At 42.2% G+C, this 18,455-nt stretch overlaps 1 protein-coding gene across 1 annotated transcript; it reads left to right on the forward strand.

Moving 5' to 3' along the window:
• Nucleotides 1-3,087: 3,087 nt before the first annotated feature.
• LOC115376573 (solute carrier family 2, facilitated glucose transporter member 4) lies at nucleotides 3,088-18,429 on the forward strand. The gene is made up of 11 exons (XM_030076247.1): nucleotides 3,088-3,120; nucleotides 5,889-5,984; nucleotides 9,375-9,535; nucleotides 11,453-11,577; nucleotides 12,481-12,596; nucleotides 13,567-13,729; nucleotides 14,872-15,059; nucleotides 15,280-15,384; nucleotides 15,974-16,075; nucleotides 16,188-16,391; nucleotides 17,073-18,429. The coding sequence occupies exons 1-11, from the start codon at nucleotides 3,088-3,090 to the stop codon at nucleotides 17,295-17,297; spliced, it is 1,518 nt and encodes a 505-aa protein (XP_029932107.1). The 3' UTR covers nucleotides 17,298-18,429.
• Nucleotides 18,430-18,455: the final 26 nt, after the last annotated feature.

Consider the following 18,455-nt stretch of genomic DNA (forward strand, 5'->3'; position numbering starts at 1 on the left):
TGACCCCTCGCCGATAAGATAAATGCTGCACCTGTGAGGATTATAGCTGCAGAGAAACTCGGGGCAGCGGCTCCAATGGGCAGCAGCTGCTTTGGGGCACTTGTGCCATGCTAGTGGTGTCTTACCCTAAATAAACTGGCAAAGTCAAAGCCAAAGGGAACGCATTGAATTTTGGTTCCTGGCCATGTCTGCAAGCGCATAGCTTTTTATTGGTGCCACTTTGGGGCAAGGTAGCTGTCTGACCTTTGAGTGAATGTGCTGATGGTGCCAACTGGCCCACCATGAATTTGATCCCACCAACACTGTATATAGATACAATAAATGGTATTAGTGAGGTTATATAAGTCTGCTGCAGAGAGGGAAAAGTGATACTTTTTGAGTTTGCATGTTTGATTTAAGTTTTACGAGGCTGTAGCACAGTGGTGTAGCTGAATTAATCCAACGCAAGACGTAACGTGATCTTTTTTTCATCGTGCACATGTCATGTGACGGGACAGGCATGGCTGCAAGGGAATGTATTTTGAATCCTGTCCAGGGGTTACACCACAGCACAGGAATACAGTCCAAGATGAATTGTATGAAATGTATTGCAGATATAAACTAGCCTTTCACAGCTAACTTTGCCTCATTTCTGGGGTAACTAGGTGAAAGGCTCAAATACTGACCACAGAGGGCAAAAAATATTCACTTATACAACACTTAAAATTTGTACATTGCAACACTAAACTACATCCCTTTCCAAACATCCATCTGATTTTTGTTTCTGGGTGTTTTGCCTCATGAACTCGAAGTTTTTTCCACACAAACAACTGGTTTGTGGGTTGAGCTCCCTCGACTATTTAATGCAAATGTTGTTGAGTGACACACATCAACAGTGCAGCACCTGCCCTACCATCACATGACTCACTTTACTGTAACATAATTATGAACCAGCTGACCCACTCACACACACACACACACACACACACACACACACACACACACACACACACACACACACACACACACGATCGTGTCTTGACAAGGAGGAACGGTATTTACATCGCCAGCCTCTCTGGGTCACTAACGGGCAGTCACATGGCATTTGTGTCCCTGAGGTGGCGTGACTTTTGTTTCAGATAACAGAGGCACGCTGTGATTGGCATTCCCAGGTTTGGGACAACACAAGTGACATTTGTATTGTGAAATAATGCTGAACGCTTGCTTTGTTGTTTAAAAACCCATCCCCGTGGCTAGGTGCATCTTTGTGCAAGGACTTAATCAGATCATTTATATTTTTTATTAAGTTCGTACATGTAAAAGGCTTATTATTTGTGGTTTTCTTGTCATTTTTGGTCTTTTTAGTCAATTTGAAAGCTATTATTGTCTGCACCATATTGCCTACATGAGCCCCTAAACTATGTGGGGGCTCTAAGCCACTGTTCTAATGGTGTAAGGTTTCTCTACATTTGGTTGGAGTCACACACATGACTGTGCTTGGGGCCCTGGCTTTGGATAGGGGTGTCAGGTTCGTCCCCTCTTTCCCAACCAGTGTCCCAGCTCAAAGCATGGAGGGAGGGAAAAGCAAAAGGAGGGGAGTTCTGGTGCCAAAAGAATGGCGTGAGATGGGGGTGTGTCTGCAAGGGGTGGGCAGGTGTGTGTGCAGGGAGGAGTTTATCGGGAGATATAGAGCAGGAATTTTTCCATTGAGTTCTTAGCAGGTCCTGACTTTGCCCGCCCAGAGCGAGCCTCACACCCCCACCACACCCCCTTAATCTCCGCCTCCAACGCACCAGCTCTCTGTCCCCAGTTTCCCCGGCCACCCCTGCACCGCTGACTCAAGTGGTACGCCCCAAATTTAGGGCCCACCTGTTGCCTTGAGAGGGATTAATTTTTTCATGTGTAATAGGGGAAGGGGTTTGCGGAAGGGGGTGAGCTTGTGGCATACAGCTATAGTGCATGACCCCTTTGGCATGTGCTCTGAAATAGAAGGGGATTTATGGCGGCTGGAAAGACAGACAATGGCAGCTTGGGTGGCAAAGACGAGCCCCTTCATTCTGCCCATGAGAAGTGATGAGTCATGGTACCAGGGCAGCAGCACTGGACTCTGACTTGGGTTCGTCTGAGGTCCAGCTGTTGTGCAACGCCACACACTGACCCATAACGTCGCCCCCGGCACCTCCTTCAGCTGATGCATCTCAGAGAGGCCGTGGGTCTAAAATGTGTCTCTTCCGCTGCACATTCCCATCATGTGCCCCGTGAGGTTTAAACACCCCATACTTGTCTGTGTTTTACACATTTGCCTCTCTCTCTCTCTCTCTCTCTCTCTGTTTTTTTTTTTTTTTTTTTTTGCATCTCCACTGAGTTATCTTGCTTTTAAAAAGACCAGAGGACATTATGCAACAGGGCTGCAAAGGCAGACCCTGGAAACCACATTCAGCCTTGAGCACCATTTTCTATCACACATTATTAAAGAGCTCTAAAGAGTGATAAGATGTACTGTTTGATAGAATCTGCTGTTTGAACTGTGATACTGAGATGATTTTTTTTTATCAGTTCATTTTTTCATCATCCTGATATGCTTCATCAACCCATACAAAGGATGGACGTTTTGATTGAGATCACCCCAATCTTGTGTTGGTCTTCCTGCGCACAGAGAACAGTGTCCTCCTCCCTCCAGCCAATGGTAGTTAAGGTCAAGACGGCTTCCTACTTGCGTCTCTAGCCACAAAAGATGACCTCTGCCGCGGGCCTCAAGATCACCCCCCTCCTCCTCCCTCCATTTATCCCCTCCTCCCCTTTTGGATAGAAGAGAGACGCGCGTGTGGGTGTGCTGCGGATGTCACTCTATCCCAGCTGAACGGACATAACACAAACTTCAAAGAGGGAGATCTCACTGCAGAGGACGAGCGAGATTAATCTCAGTCTCTCTTTTTTTGTTTTGTTTTGACGAGGATTCTACTTTTCTATAACGATTTTTTTTCTCAGAGGTGCCAAAGGTCTCGGGGTTATTTTGTTTTCTGGGGGAGAGTTTCACGTGGTCTCCATTTGGGACAAGACGCATCTGTCACCGACTGCGACTACTGGGTGTCTGGCGCTGTGGCAGTCATGCCGGCCGGGTTTCAGCAACTCGGAGGGGAGGTAATTTCAAAAAAAGCTTTTAGGATATTATTAACCCGGCTGTGCTTTATTTTGCTTCCCTAAAAAAATATTGCTATGCTTACCTTCCACCGTGCGTAATTCCATTTGTGCCATTGAATTTTACGCACGACTTTATCTCGGTCGTAAGAGAAGTTAAACCTTTTGTTGTCCTGAAACGCAAAAGCATACAGGTTCATTGATTGATCTGCCAGACAAAAAGGAGGACAAATAGGAAAATAAAATAATAATTAAAAAAAAAAAAAACTAGGCTACAAACAATTCTTGGTGAAAATATCAAGTTTAATTATTCTCTTAATTTAAAAAAAAAAAAAAAAAACATAGATTTTCCCATCTCTAAAAGTGTTTTGAACAGCTTTGCTCATCAATAACCCATCTAAACCCTTGAGAAAGTAGCTGTGTACAACCAAAAGCTACAGTAGATGTGTAAGTTCCTGTAGAAAGTATGGGAGTTAGCCCTGATTTGAAGGTGCTTTGGCCCTTATTTATCCTGGTCAGTGACCTTGACCAGGCAAAAATATGAGCCTACAGGTCAGAGCTGAAGCAGGAGTTCATTAAGGTTGTCTAGTTTGACTGGTCTCGCTCCACCACTCACATGAACAATACCTTTCTTGTGCCCTCCCTCAAGCCCTGTTTGGGGATTCATTATCATTTTGAGGCCCCGTGTACCTGCCCTGTTTGATGTGAGTGTGAGTTTGACAGGTGGGCAGCCTGTAAGATCCAGCAAGAAACAGAATTCACACTATTCCTATGATGAAGTCTCTCCCACAGCTTGAAACAAGAGACACCAGACTCTTATCACTGACACCATCAAAATAAAAGCCCTGAAGCTGCTCCTCCGACAAGAAGCAGGAGACTCTGCGGATGCTGTAATATTGCAGGGATATGGGTACATTTACTGGTACAGAAGAGTTAGTGCCACTGGAAAAGTAGTCCCATTAGTGTGGAAACTCAAACAGGGCAAAAAACAAACACTTCTCACAACAGCACTCCCGTTCAGTATCCAAGGATCAGCGCCATGTCAAATTCTTTGCTTTCACAAATATTGATCCAAGTGTACATGATGATAAGAGAAATGTGATTTAATTGTTATTTTAAGCTTCTCAGGGTCAAAGTAGATGCACAACAACATCATCACTGCAAAAACAGCTGAGCGTGTGACTGTTTTTAAATTAAATAGTACAGTAATGTGTAATAGAGCATAACTGGCTGCCTGTGGTGTTCTGTAGCAAGGACATGTACACAGACAAATCATACACATATACACACACACACACTTGCACAACCATGGATTTACAATACACACACACACACACACACACACACACACACACACACACACATACATACAAACACTTGCCCTTTTGTTTTGGTTGATGAATGCTAAACAGTGCTTATCAGGAGACTCAACAAGGCAAGGTCGAGTCACAGAGTTGCAGACACACTGAACAGATCCTGTAGACTGTGTGGGATACTCAAAGTCTATCTTCTGTGCCACTGGAGGAATAGAATGGAATAGATACAAAAATGAAAATACACAGGGGGGAAAGGAGTTGTGATATCAGCAGAGCAGCGTAAACTAAACTTTAACGGAAACCAAGGCCTATGCTTCCCTCTACCATTTCAAATTGTATCAAAATCCATGTTTATCAGCTGAAAATGTTTCATTTCCAAACTTCTAGCCTTGGTAGGAGTGGATGCAGGTGCACATCACCGCCAAGGGCTACAGTGTGACTGAGTGCTAGACATTGAAATTTTAACATTCAGAAGGAGAGAAACAAAGCAGCACATCAGAAAATAACAAAAAACTAGACATATCACCTCCTTTGCACCAATGTCACCTTTGGTTTTCTTTGTTATGATGCTGTAATGAAGATATGATACCAAAAGTATCAGTGTTTTTGGACCCAAAAATGAATTTGTGCAAAAGAGATGAAGTGTCTTGTTTTTCTTATTTTCTGATTTGCTGCTTTTTGAACGCAAAAAAAAAAACTGTTTTCAGCTTGATGACCTGTAGAGCTGTCATATTCCTAAGGCCATAAGGTTTCTCCTCCCTCCTCGTTCTGCCATTATAGGTATTTGTTTATTAATTAAATGGCGGTGCCATAAAAAGCTACAGGTCCTGTCTGATCCTTGCAGAAATCAGATTTTCAGTAGCAGCTGTCAGCGCCTTGTTTATTAGAAACTAATCTGACCAAATCCTCACAACTAGTGGCTCTGACTTGTGTCTTGTGCCGCCTCCTGGGCTAGCAGCCGGGTACAGCTGAGGTACAGGAATGCTTCTATAGGATGTAAAGTAGAGTGGACTTAATCTCTCCAAAGTCCTCTTGTCAGTCACCGTGGAGACAGGTGGCCTGGGGCCTGATGGGAAACTGGAGGGAAGCTAAAGTTCAGGGTTCAGTGACAAAATAGACTTTCAAGTTGTGGGCAGCAGTGAATGAACAGTCAGTCTCTCATTAGGACTGCAGTCATACAGTGAAAGTATTAATGCATTTGTGCTCTGTGTGTGTGTGTGTGTGTGTGTGTGTGTGTGTGTGTGTGTGTGTGTGTGTGTGTGAAGATACATGTGTCATAATCTGTGTGTTTTTATAGGTTTCCACATAAACCATTGATTTGTCCTTATCTTTAGAAAGACAGTTCTCAGCAGGAACCAGTATTGTCAGCGTAATATGTTTATATGGTGTGCTGTTTGTCTCTTCACATGTATTAATTTGTGTGTGTGTGTGTGTGTGTGTGTGTGTTGACCCCAGACAGTGACTGGAACCCTTGCTCTCTCGGTCTTCACTGCTGTGCTGGGATCTCTGGAGTTTGGCTACAACATCGGTGTCATCAACGCTCCTCAAAAGGTAAGGCAGCCCATCCTGATGCAGCGTTTCACCGTGCTGAGAGGAACCAGCGATCACCAATCAGAGTGTTTTAGATATTCAAAATCAGCCATTACCATCCAATGCAGATGAAAAAATAAAAGCCAACAGCCCTAAATGAACATGCATGTTTGCATGTTTGCATGTTGATGGAGGTGCTGATGGAGGATGCAGGTGGATGATGTGGTGACATTTAACCAGAGGTGTGTTTGATTCCAGTCAGCTAAGCTCCCTCTCACTGGTTGGTTATTTTACAAGGCATATGTGTGTGTGTGTGTGTGTCACCACAACAGTATCTGTGCATGTGATGCTGTCAAGTGATGCAACAGGCGCTGAGGAGTGAAGAGCAGTTTTAGGGAAACAGCAAAGAGGTAAAACAAAATGCTCACGGCTTCACCAAACTATTCAATGTGCAATAAGAAAAACCAGATGGTCAAAAAAGCGTAAATGCACAGAGAGCAACAAGGCACAGATAAGTTCATTCACTGCATTGATTCATTGATGCACTGAATGTAAATTCAACTGCACTGATCTGCTAAAAGAAAGAAATGGAATGAATCAATCCGAGTTTGTCTTGAATGGACATGAAAAACTTTAATTCAATTCATTCATGACTCTTGAAAAAAAAAACTAAAATTATGGTGATCAAACAAAATACTAGAAATTCTAACGTTATATCATTTTTTAAAGAATAAAAAACGTTCAAGTAATTGTGTTGTCTGATTTGTTCCCCATTTCAGAAGAAAAGGGGGGTGATCTTACTTTATCGCATGTTTACTATTTTTTATAGAGATTCTAGAGCCCGACCAGAGAATCATGAATCAAATCGATATGAAGCGAAAGATACACACCCCTCCATCACAGAGCAGTCAGCTTTTGGTTTTCATGAAATACCGCTCGGGGAGCCTATTGGTTATGTCAACACAAGGGAGTGTGTGCAAAACACCGCGCTCTTTACAGAAACACGGCATTGCCAAAATACTCCCACCCTCCTCCTCCTCCTCCTCCTCACCCTGCTTCCCCACTTCAGGCAGCAGCCACAGCTTATAGGTCAGGGAGGTTTACAACACTTCTGTTTGTGGTGTAATAGAGGAGCTATTTTTGTCTTTTTTTTATTTGGCAGGGAGGGGTGTCTGTTGCATCCCAAAAGTGCCATAAATAAAAATGCCAGCACTGTATATACAAACAGAGGCCTACAAATCTCTGCCTCGCTTATAAAACATGTCGTTCCTCATAGAGCTGTGGTATGATCAGCTATTGTTTATGCACATGTATCAAATATAAGTTATGAATAGATAAACTTTATTTATCAGGACTGGATGAGGGAACTGGACTGAGAAGTGAAAATCAGTCAATGATTGTATGAATACACAGTCTCTTTTTGCATAACCACACAATGAGAAACAAAATATTTTCACTTCTAGGAAATGTGTTCATATTGTTTTCACCCATAATGCTCCCATTGATGAAATATTTCCTGTGAAACATGCCCTGCCAAGTCTATCATATTGTCATGCATGCACAGTCAGACACAAGATGGAAGCACGCACACCCTGACCAATATATGGGTACAGATATATTGTCAGATATCAAAATATGAAAGAGATGTCAGATATGAAAACATTTATGTGTGTATTTTTTTTACTTATAGTCAATCATATTTGTTAAATTCAAGGTGAAGTTTATTTGACATCAGTGCCTTGACATCACTTTGGACAGTAAAGTGTATTGTTAAACTGCAAACTATCTTTGTCACAAGTGTTTGATAAGCACAAATCAGGGATCGTTGCAAGAAAATGTGTATTCATGTATATATCAGCCAATATATTGAATATTAACTATCGGTTTTGGCATTAGCCCCAGAAATCCAGTGACGTTCGGGCACTACAGTCGAGTCGCGTGAGCTGTTATGAGAATTTTGACCTCTGGTGCTGAGTCTGTCTCGCCTTGACCCTTTTACTACTCATGCTGCCAGAGGCATGACTCTGCTGCCATATTTTTCACCAACGGAGACTCTAAAACCAGAATAGACATGATGTGATGCAGCTCTGCCGCCTGTAAGGCAACCCGGCCGTGTGATATTTTGAGGAGCGCTTTGTTTGTTGAAAGCACAATCGCCAGAGAGACACTGAGAATTTAGATCCAGTGTCCATTGCATTAAGTTTCATTTATGCAGTCTGCATTCCCCAACGGTCAATGGGCAGTCCACTCAACATCAGCAGAGATCCATTAGTATGGTGAGAATTAATTAAAAAAAAAAAAAAAGCAAAATATTGCAATAATAATAACAATAACGTGGCATTTTCATTAGCTTGTTTTGGTCTGAGAGTGAAATGTCTTGTCATCTCTGAAAATGTGGGTAGGAGCAGGAATGGACATGATGTAAAACACAGAGACAGTGAGTTTAAAAAGGCAGAAGTCTCAGTTTGTGGCAAAGTAATTGCTGAGTCATTGATATTGATTGACAACCTGATCCAGTTCCTGGATATGATACTCGGAAGTGGAAGTTACTAATTACATTTACTCATATTACTGTAATTAGGTAGCTTTTTGTGCACTTGTACTTTTTTGAATAGTTTTTAAGGACACTAATTTTACTTTTACTTAAGTACATTTTTGAGGTTTTTTTTTTTTTTTTGAGTATTTCAAATGATCAGTGACAGCTTGTGGAACCTTTCACAATGAACGCTAGGTCAGCAAAGATGAGAAGAGGAATCTGCTTATGCTTTGTTGGTTCTACTTTTTGGCATTTCCAAATTTCAAAATAAAAGCTGCTTGATGAAAAACTGCAGATGGTTGATGGAAGCGAGGACCATTTAGCTGGCAAAAAAAAAAAAAAAAAAAAAAAAAATGTGGAAAAAGTAAAAAGGAGATAATATCAGTGAGTGGACCTCACCTCACTTCCATCAACCCTTGGAAACTTTGCGCAATGCACCTTTAAAAGTATGTAGATTGAACCATGTATGTTCTTCCTTTTATAACTCTTTCCACTATTTCCACCACTGATGATATTACAGGACAGTAAAAACACTTGATTGCAGCTTTAACCCCTGAAATATATAAGTGGCTGCTTTCCCTGCTTTTATCAATATTCCTCCATTTATATTTATTAACTTATAAACCTCCCTGAGATGAGCAAAGTTGCTTTTCTGCATTACATTTTGACTATTCTCATACAGTTTTCATTGGTAAAGCTCCATTTTAAATTCAGTTTGCCATCAACACAAGGCCTGTAAGTATGAAAGTGTTGGTTTGGGATCGCTAACCAGGTCTCCTCGACTCGATCAGGAAATATAATCCAAACATGTCCTGGGAAGTTGCGAGACATTCATAGCTGTCTCTGTCCTCTGTCCTCTCTCCTCTCTGGTGCAGATCATAGAGCAGGACTACAACGCCACATGGATTCACCGTTATGGAAAGGAGATCCCAGCGGGGACGCTCACCTCCCTGTGGTCGCTGTCTGTGGCCATCTTCTCCATCGGAGGCATGCTCTCCTCCTTCTGCGTGGGCTTCATCTCCGAGTGGCTGGGCAGGTGGGAAAACCACACACAGACACACACTCCAGTTTAGAGTGTTGGTGTGCTGTTGAAATCCTGTTGCATGAAACTAAACTTGTGAAATCCTTTTGTGTGAGATGAGACTTCGCCAGGCTTCAGCTGAGCTACATATTGTACTTATGAAATAACACATTCAAATGTAAATTGGCACATTTCACATTTTAAATCTCTTTCTTACCATTTCCTATCAGGTTGTACAAGTCATATGACCAGTACAGCAAAACAGTACAAGTCTTAAAAATATCGCATAGCATCAAATTGCACAGAATTGCATATAAGATTTTCTCCTCTCCAAACTTAAATACATACATATATTTTTATCTAACAGCAGCCAAGTAAGCAACAACTACTCAATCAGGCAATCAGTCAAATTTATGTTGTATGTTTGTAATAAAATCCCATTTAACATGCTTTATATCAGAGTAAGTCATGAAAACAGAAAAAAAGATTATGGGTTTGAGTAAGAGAAATGAAAGAAATAAATTAGAATTAAAATTGTAATTTATTTAGAAAAAAGATGAAAAAAGGAAATTAAAGAAACCATTATAGAGTATAAAAATGAAAAGCATCAGTAGAACGCTGTCACTAAGTAAAAGCAAGGCTAAAATAGAACATTTTTAATAAACTCCAGGGTTTGTATTGACAGCCTGATTGCCAATAGATTATAGATATCAAACATACACAATACACTGTCATATCAAGTCATATCAGACACGACACGGGCACAGCTGCACATGCATGGCCTGATTCATTCACACAGACACACACACACACACTTCAGTCACATCAGCGGCCACTGTCTACCTCTGCCAGGATCCAAAATGGCTGCCTGTTTCCACACTCAGTCACTCAGGAGGAGCTCAGGCCTGGATGTTCCTCGACCCAGTTTCCTGCTGTAACCTGAGCTGGGATGCAAACCGCTCGGCAGCCCACGGCTCCCAGCGGCCGAGCGGGGAGACGGCCGGAGCTGCACTGGGTCAAGGGGTGGAGAGGGGGGCGTGAGGGGGTGGGGTGGGGTGGGAGGGTGCAGTGCTACAAGGTGGCCACCGTGCGACAGAGGTCATCAGTGCTGCTTGTGAGGAAGTGTGTGTGCTTGAAATGAGCTTCAGGAAAAACCTGCAGATTTACATTTTGACTTAATGCGAGAGCAGAAGTGCAGCCATGGAAGCTCATTCCTGCCACATAAAACAAAGATTTTTTTTTTTAAATGGCCTGAATGGGTTTTCTCTCTCTCTCTCTCTCTCTCTCTCTCTCTCTCTCTCTCTCTCTCAATTGCAATGCATTTGTGACATTTTTTCATGATTGTAACTTAACAGAGAGTTTTGAGGGGTTTTTTCGTATATCATTGTCACAATTGCAAGAGATAAAAGACAATTGTGAGCGAAAATCTTACAATTCTGAGTTATTAAGTTACAATTGTGAGATGGGAAAAAAAGTAAGTATTGGCTGCTTTTTATTTTTTCACGGGGCAGGAGTGGCCTTGCATGATTGGCATTGTTGCCAACACCTTGGCATGGAAAGTAACATTTCTGACAAGAACTTTTTGGCATGACTGGTAGTGCTGGAGGTCAAAAAATACATCTCAAGTCTCATTTCTCAGCCTTGTGAGATGTGATCAGTCTGGCAAAGTGAGGACAACATGGATCTGTCATCTTTAGGTTTACCTGAGTGTTACTATGAGCAGGTGACTTACCTGTGTCTATGTCTACTGATCACACCTAAGAACCCAGCAGCTGACTGAGGTCTCCACTGTTTTTGTGTGACACTGCCCTCTAGAGGCTGAAACATAAAACTATGAAGAACTTTTTGAGTAGTGAATGATGTGCACTGTGTTGTCTGTTAAATTACCAGCAGTCTCTAAAGGATTTTCTTTTCATGTTGTGTGTTTTGCAGGAGGAAAGCCATGCTCATCAACAACTTGCTCGCCTTTATCGGTGGAGGTCTGATGGGAATGTCCAAGATCAGCCGGTCCTTCGAAATGCTGATCCTGGGACGCTTCGTCATCGGTGCCTACTGTGGTGAGCAGCCCACTGTCTCTCTTTCTTCCTTTCTTTCTTTCTCTCTTTCTTCCTAAAAAATACCTCATGTTGACACAAGAAGAAAAAAGGATAATCAGGAAAAGGTTCCTTGTTTTCTTTGTGCTACTTGTCTCTTTTAGCTCATGCAAGTTAAAGACAGGAACTGAGCACAAGATGACAAAGTCAGATTAGTTAGTTAATGTGCCATAAAAGTTAAACTTTTATGGCACATTATTCTAAAATGCATCATTTATAAACACATATCCTAGAGCAAGGAACAAAAAGGTTACACCAGCTAGTCTATTTAATCTTTAATTCTCTTGTTAAGTGGATTCTTGGTGTATGTATGTGTGTGTGTGTGTGTGTGTGTGTGTGTGTGTGTGTGCGATCTTAAGTAGCAATTTATCGTTCATAACTTATTTCTAATGTCATTATGATTCAGAATATTTATTAATTGTTAAGCGAGAGTCCATTACTTATGAAGAACTTCTAATAATGTATTTTTTTTATATGTTTATTCTCCCCATGAAATGTCCTGACGATTGGTTAATGCATTTCTGACTGATTGTAATATAAAATGATGCAATGCAATACAATGTAATTTTTGCACCATAAGCACAACATAATGGCTGCATCATAAACAGTAAACTCATGTATCACATTTTCCATATAATTTAATTCTTAATACAAAAACCAGACCAGGACTAGTGCTTTTAAATAGTTCTTTTGTTTTGTTTGATCCTTCTTAGTCACTTTAGCATAGTTCTCCTCATTTGCTTCTCCATGTAGCTTAAAATGAAGGCTGAAAATTACTTGCAGCTAATGTTTGACAACGACTACGGCCCGTTTCAGTCCGTCGCTCAGAGTCTGTCCTCACCTGACCTGAACCTGTCGTTTCTCCAGGGCTGGCATCGGGCCTGACACCCATGTATGTGGGTGAGATTGCTCCCACCAGTCTGCGAGGTGCGCTGGGCACCCTGCACCAGCTGGCCATAGTCACCGGCATACTCTTGGCACAGGTATGATGGCACATATCGAATTCATAAAGCATTCATGTTCAGCATGCTTTATGCAAGACTTGGGCATAAAATGAAAAGGTTTGGAAGCCACTTCAGTAGAAAAGGTGAAGATTTTGACTGATTGATTGACTCTGGAAAATGTATTGGGGAAAATGTATGACCTGCTTGGTGGTGCACAAAACAGACACGTGCATAAAGAACAATCACAGAACACAATGTTAATCTTCTTCACTGCCTACAGAATAAGCGATAAGTGCTCCTCTTCCTCAGGCAGCATCCAAACCGTTAAAAAAAAAATCCAGCCTTTGCACTGCTGTATTTTCCAACCTTTCCAAGCTCATATTCTTCCCCCCACTGTTTGCTAGTCGACCAAAAGATTGAGATAAAGCGTGAGTGATTTCATTCCAAAGCACGATATAAACACTTTGGAAAAATGTTGATACATGGAATTCCAGCCTGAAAAATACAGCACATTTTTAAGCAGAGGTCATGAGACGACTCAAAACTTTAACAGTCAAACCATTGTTGTTTGTGGCATTTTGTGATAGTATGGGCAAAAAAAAAAAAAAAAAATCAAAATGAGACAAAATCAAAATGACATGAGAATCGTAATATATTTTCCTAATGTTAAGCCAACACAACCAAAATAAACTTTTATTTCTCAACCCTAATTTTCTCATTCTCTCTCAGGTCTTCTTGACCTTTTTCACAGTCTTTTCTCTCGTCTGTCCTTGAGCCATGAAAGTCATGATGTAAAAAAATAACTTTAAGTGGTCTGTCCAGCTGGAGACAGTCAGCTTGTGTCTAATAGTGTTATTCCAAAAGACTGCACAGTGAAGTCATACCAACAAACTAGTTATCTGTTTACGCCTCTTCTTTTTTCATCCATCTCTAGTTGTCCCTACATCATCAAGGACTGGTGATACTGATCAGTTTCATCTTTGTTGTATCTGTCTGTGTCACTGTGCAGGTCCTGGGTCTGGAGTCCTTACTGGGCAGTGAGGAGCTGTGGCCCGTCCTGCTGGGGGTAACCGTCTTGCCCACCGTGCTTCAGATGGCGCTGCTGCCCTTCTGCCCCGAGAGCCCGCGATTCCTCTACATCATCCGCTGCCAGGAGCACCACGCCAAGAGCGGTGCGTGGCTCTGGTCTCAAGACCTCGTTTCCTCAGTTTTACCTCAGTCTTGACTCTGTCTTGGACAACAGTGGCTCAACATTTTCATTCAGGACCAGTCAAATATATAAGTGTAGAATTATTATTCCCATGTACCAAGAGGTGGAAGTTACTAATTACATTTCCTCAAGTTATAGTAACTGAGTAGCTTTTTTGAGTACTTGTACTTTTCTGAGTATTTTTCAGTAACTTTAGTTTTATTTATACATTTTTCCTTGAGTACTGTACTTCACTACATTTTAAATCAGATCCATTACAACGAACAAATGATTGATGACAGATTTTGGAGCATTTTATCCGTCAGCAAAGATGAGAAGCAAAATCTGTTTCTACTTTGTTGGTTTTGTCATTTCCAAATTTCACGATAAAAGCTGCATGATGAAAAACTGCAGATGACTGATGGAAGTGAGGATCATTTAGACTCAGCGGGCAAAAATGTAGAATACGTGTTGGAAAAATGGGAATAATATCAGTGAACTGTCTTGGTGATGAGAACCATGTTGAGTCAACCATCATATTTCGTGCTTCCTCCACATTTGTCCGCTGAGTCTACAGGGTCCTCACTTCAATCATCCCTCAGCATATTTGCAGAATGCACCTTTAAAAGAATGCAGTTTGAATCATTCTCCCAGTTTTTTTTTTTTAAATCAACAGGCTCATCTTTTTACGGCTCAAAGAAAGCATTAATGTTCATCAAATTCATCAGGCAGCTCATGCATAATCTGATTGTTTTGTGGATCGAAAAGTCCAATGTTTACCTCATAATTTTCTATATTTTGTTTACAGTGCTTCTGTTGTACAAGCACGCTGCTCAAGCTGATTCTATGGATATTTTTGGAGCTTTTTTTGATTTTTAAAATGATGCCTGGCCCCATTCAATTCAATAGTTTGGTAGAAGGCTGAGACTAGGCTATTGGGGTAACTCGTGTCTTTGGTGGTCCTAAAACCTTTCATGGAATTTCAGCTGACTTAGGGAACAATACCTGACTTTTCATTTTAGTGGGAACTACTCCTTTAACCTTCAGACCCCCACAAGGGGTGAGTGCCGATAAAAACGTCCTCACAAATGACACAGAAATCCTCTCTCCTTCCAACACTTCCAGGCCTGAGGCGGCTGACGGGCAGGCAGGAGGTGGGCGACATGCTGGCAGAGATGAAGGAGGAGAAGAGGAGGATGGACATGGAGAGAAAGGTTTCCATCGCGGAGCTCTTCCGCTCGCCGCTCTACAGACAGCCCATAATCATCGCCATCCTGCTGCAGCTCTCCCAGCAGCTGTCCGGGATCAACGCTGTGAGTCACTCATTTAGTTATGGTAACCTCTCACACAGCTGGAAAATAAAAACCCCCACAATGAGAAAAAAAAAATACAATGAAAATTCATCATCAAAACCTGAGGTTTTCAAAGGTTTTTCTGTTTATTATTACTCATGAGCGGGAAATCTCCCAAAAATGGGAATCAGTGCGATGCAATGTTTACATGACACTAATCCACTTTCATTCCTCTGACCAGATATTCTACTACTCCACCAGTATCTTCATAAAGGCGGGAGTCCAGAGTCCAGTCTATGCCACCATAGGAGCCGGCGTAGTAAACTGTGCCTTCACTGTGGTCTCGGTCAGTAAACAAGTCAGCCACCATCACATCTGAATCTGGCCTGAGGAGTTTTCTTAAATGTGCCTGGAAAACTATATGACAAGAACTTAATTCCTGAAAAGTGTTCAGTATTTCGAGTATTGTCTGCTGGTGCAGTTTACAGTACTGGTGCATGCCCACATCTGCCTCTATTACTGTTTAACACGGCTATCAAAGAGCAAACAAGATAACAGGGCAGACTGGGCACCCTTTCCTCATCGCCCCCGCCTCTCAAATTCCCCTGCATCTAAATGGGTCAAGTTTGGTCTACCAGGTCGAGATATTTCAATGTCACCTGAAGGGGTGACCTGTGGATTTATCAACAACGCTGGGGGAGATCGCTCTTTACCACTTACATGTCAGTACGCTCACCTGGGCTTTTAATAACTTAAAATAAATGCAAAATAAACTCCAAACCACACAGAACAATATATTCACTTTGTAAAGGTGCTGCATCAACGGATGTGTACATTCCCAGAGACAGAAATAGGTTGCATACTGTATTTCGGAGCACCCACTAGACACTGTGATTGCTGACTGACCTGTAACCCTGTTGTGGTCCAATCAACAGCTGTTCCTGGTGGAGAGGATGGGTCGGCGGACGCTCCACATGCTGGGTCTGGGAGGGATGTCCATCTGTGCCATCGTCATGACAGTAGCTCTCGCCACACTGGTCTGTCTTCCTAGCTCAAACTTCCTGTATTGTCATGGATTTTTTCTTTTTGTCTCTTCCTTCTCATGCCACTGAGACTGATTCCCTCTCCCCGTCTTCTCCCACATGGCAGGAAAGTGTTCCTTCGATGAGCTACCTCAGCATGCTGGCCATCTTTGGCTTCGTGGCCTTCTTCGAGGTGGGCCCAGGCCCCATCCCCTGGTTCTTTGTGGCTGAGCTGTTCTCTCAGGGTCCAAGGCCGGCCGCCATGGCTGTGGCCGGCTTCTCCAACTGGACCGCCAACTTCATCATAGGCATGGGCTTCCAATATGTTGCTGTGAGTATTTTATTTACCTTCCACAGATGAGGCATATTTCAATGTTGTGCATGTCCTGTGAAGTAGCAGCACTTGACTCACACTCTACCCCAAAGTGGGACCAAGAGTCAACACTTCAGTGACATAGGGCTGAGCAGTGCATCAATATTTTATCAATATTATGATATGAAACTAGATTATCTGGTATTTTGGATATCACAATGTTGTGATATGGTGAAAGTATTGTCTTGTCCTGGTTTTAATGGTTGAATTATAGTTTGCTTGGTCATCATATCTACAATATTACTGATAGTTATTCTCTTACATGTAAATATCTTATGAAAGCACCAATAGTCATTCCTACAATATCATCACAATACTGATATTGTGGTATTCAGTCGAGGATATTGTGATATTTGTTTTGTCAGTATTGCCCAGAGCTGCAGTTAAAGTACTCCACTGCTCTCTGGTTTGATTATCCTGATGAAAGCTGGTGGCCAAACATGTTGGCTGTCATTTATTCAGCTTCTACTGTGTTGACATGCTGCAGATATTTCATGAATCCTTTCACTGCCCAGTGATTGCGTGGATAATTCTGTCACTGCTTCCCATCAGGCATTTAGCTCTAGCCATTTCTGACAACATCCATCGACTGCCCCTTTTCATGCGTATTATTCGATCCTTCTTCCCATCATTCCGCAGGACCTCTGCGGGCCTTACGTCTTCCTGATCTTCGCAGCACTCCTCCTCTTCTTCCTCATCTTCACATTCTTCAGGGTGCCAGAGACACGGGGCAAGACCTTTGACCAGATCGCGGCCAACTTCCACCAGCACTCGGCAGGGGGGATGATGGACATGGACATGGACCTGGACCTGGGCAAGCCTAGCACTGAGCTGGACTACCTGGGGGAGGAAAGCATCAACTGAGGGTCCCGGCCTGAGGGAGAGAAGGCTGGGAGAGAGAGGGAGAGAGGCAGAGAGAGAGAGAGAGAGAGAGAGAGAGAGAGAGAGAGAGGAAAGGAACTGGATCCAGGCTTGGGGTGAACTGCATATTTGATCCTGATTCCAAACTGCTGTTTTTATTTTCTGTGACATGTATATTGAGGTCAGCTGTTATATTCACACAGATGGGGGTCCCAGAGCAGGGTTTTAGAGAGCACAAATATTTGGATGGAGGATTGTTTTGGAATCAGGTCTTTACTGGTACCATGGCAACAAGACAGAAATGAGTTATGAATTAAGCCGTGACAAAGCATTTTTGGAGTGAGAGTCGGGGGGTATAGTTTCAAGGCGTATGCTGCGTGCGGCTGCACAAGCTTTGCACCGATAAACTTGAATAAGAAAGAGGTGTCTGGACTATCGAGGCATTAAATGCCAGGATGTACATGTGGAATAGTTTTATTGTGTGGTGATAAATAAAATGCAACATTGACAGATGGAGGTGGAGAGACTTTGGAATCCATGCACTTTATCTACAAAGACATCCAAAGTTTTATTAACGGGGGTAAGACAGGAAAACAGCCATGCGGGTGGGGGTGGGGGAGGGCGTGGGGGTCAGGGTGACTATGCTTATTTAGTAAGCTAGGTGAGTACTATCAAGTATTTTTCTGATCATGTTCATGAAAAACTCATTGCACAGCCTGCAGAAATGCTACTTTGATGAAGGGAAATCATATATTTTACTATGTAATGTATATAGTGTGCTGGTTTGAAAATACAAGGGTATGAGGGTTAAAAAGTTTCACTTCTTCACATGCCCAGTGTACTCAAACAAGATCTGCAATATCAAGAGCTTATCTGTCAAGAGTAGAGCTTCTTGTAGATCATTTTTGTATTTTCCAAGCCTCTCATTTGTGTATTTTTCTGGCATCTGTCTCATGTGTGTGTGCCGTTTGCTGTCCATTCTTCAGTAGTGTATATCATTGCCTTCTGAGGATTTGTACTGAGATTTGTCAAAGAGGACCTGTAATTTGTATAAAGAGTGAATGCAAATGAAGTGGTCGTGATGTGACGGAATACTGTTATTGAAATACAGCCAAAGCCTGTCATGGCCCCTTTATTTATTGTCTTTTTAAAAAACAAACA

Source organism: Myripristis murdjan, chromosome 18, assembly GCF_902150065.1.
Source record: "Myripristis murdjan chromosome 18, fMyrMur1.1, whole genome shotgun sequence".
NCBI classification, from domain to species: Eukaryota; Metazoa; Chordata; class Actinopteri; order Holocentriformes; family Holocentridae; genus Myripristis; species Myripristis murdjan.

Coding starts and splice junctions, on each gene's coding strand:
- LOC115376573 (XM_030076247.1), top strand. CDS start 3,088: ATGCCGGCCGGGTTTCAGCAACTCGGAGGGGAG. Junction 3,121..5,888: donor TTCAGCAACTCGGAGGGGAG/GTAATTTCAAAA, acceptor TGTTGACCCCAG/ACAGTGACTGGAACCCTTGC. Junction 12,597..13,566: donor CCGGCATACTCTTGGCACAG/GTATGATGGCAC, acceptor GTCACTGTGCAG/GTCCTGGGTCTGGAGTCCTT.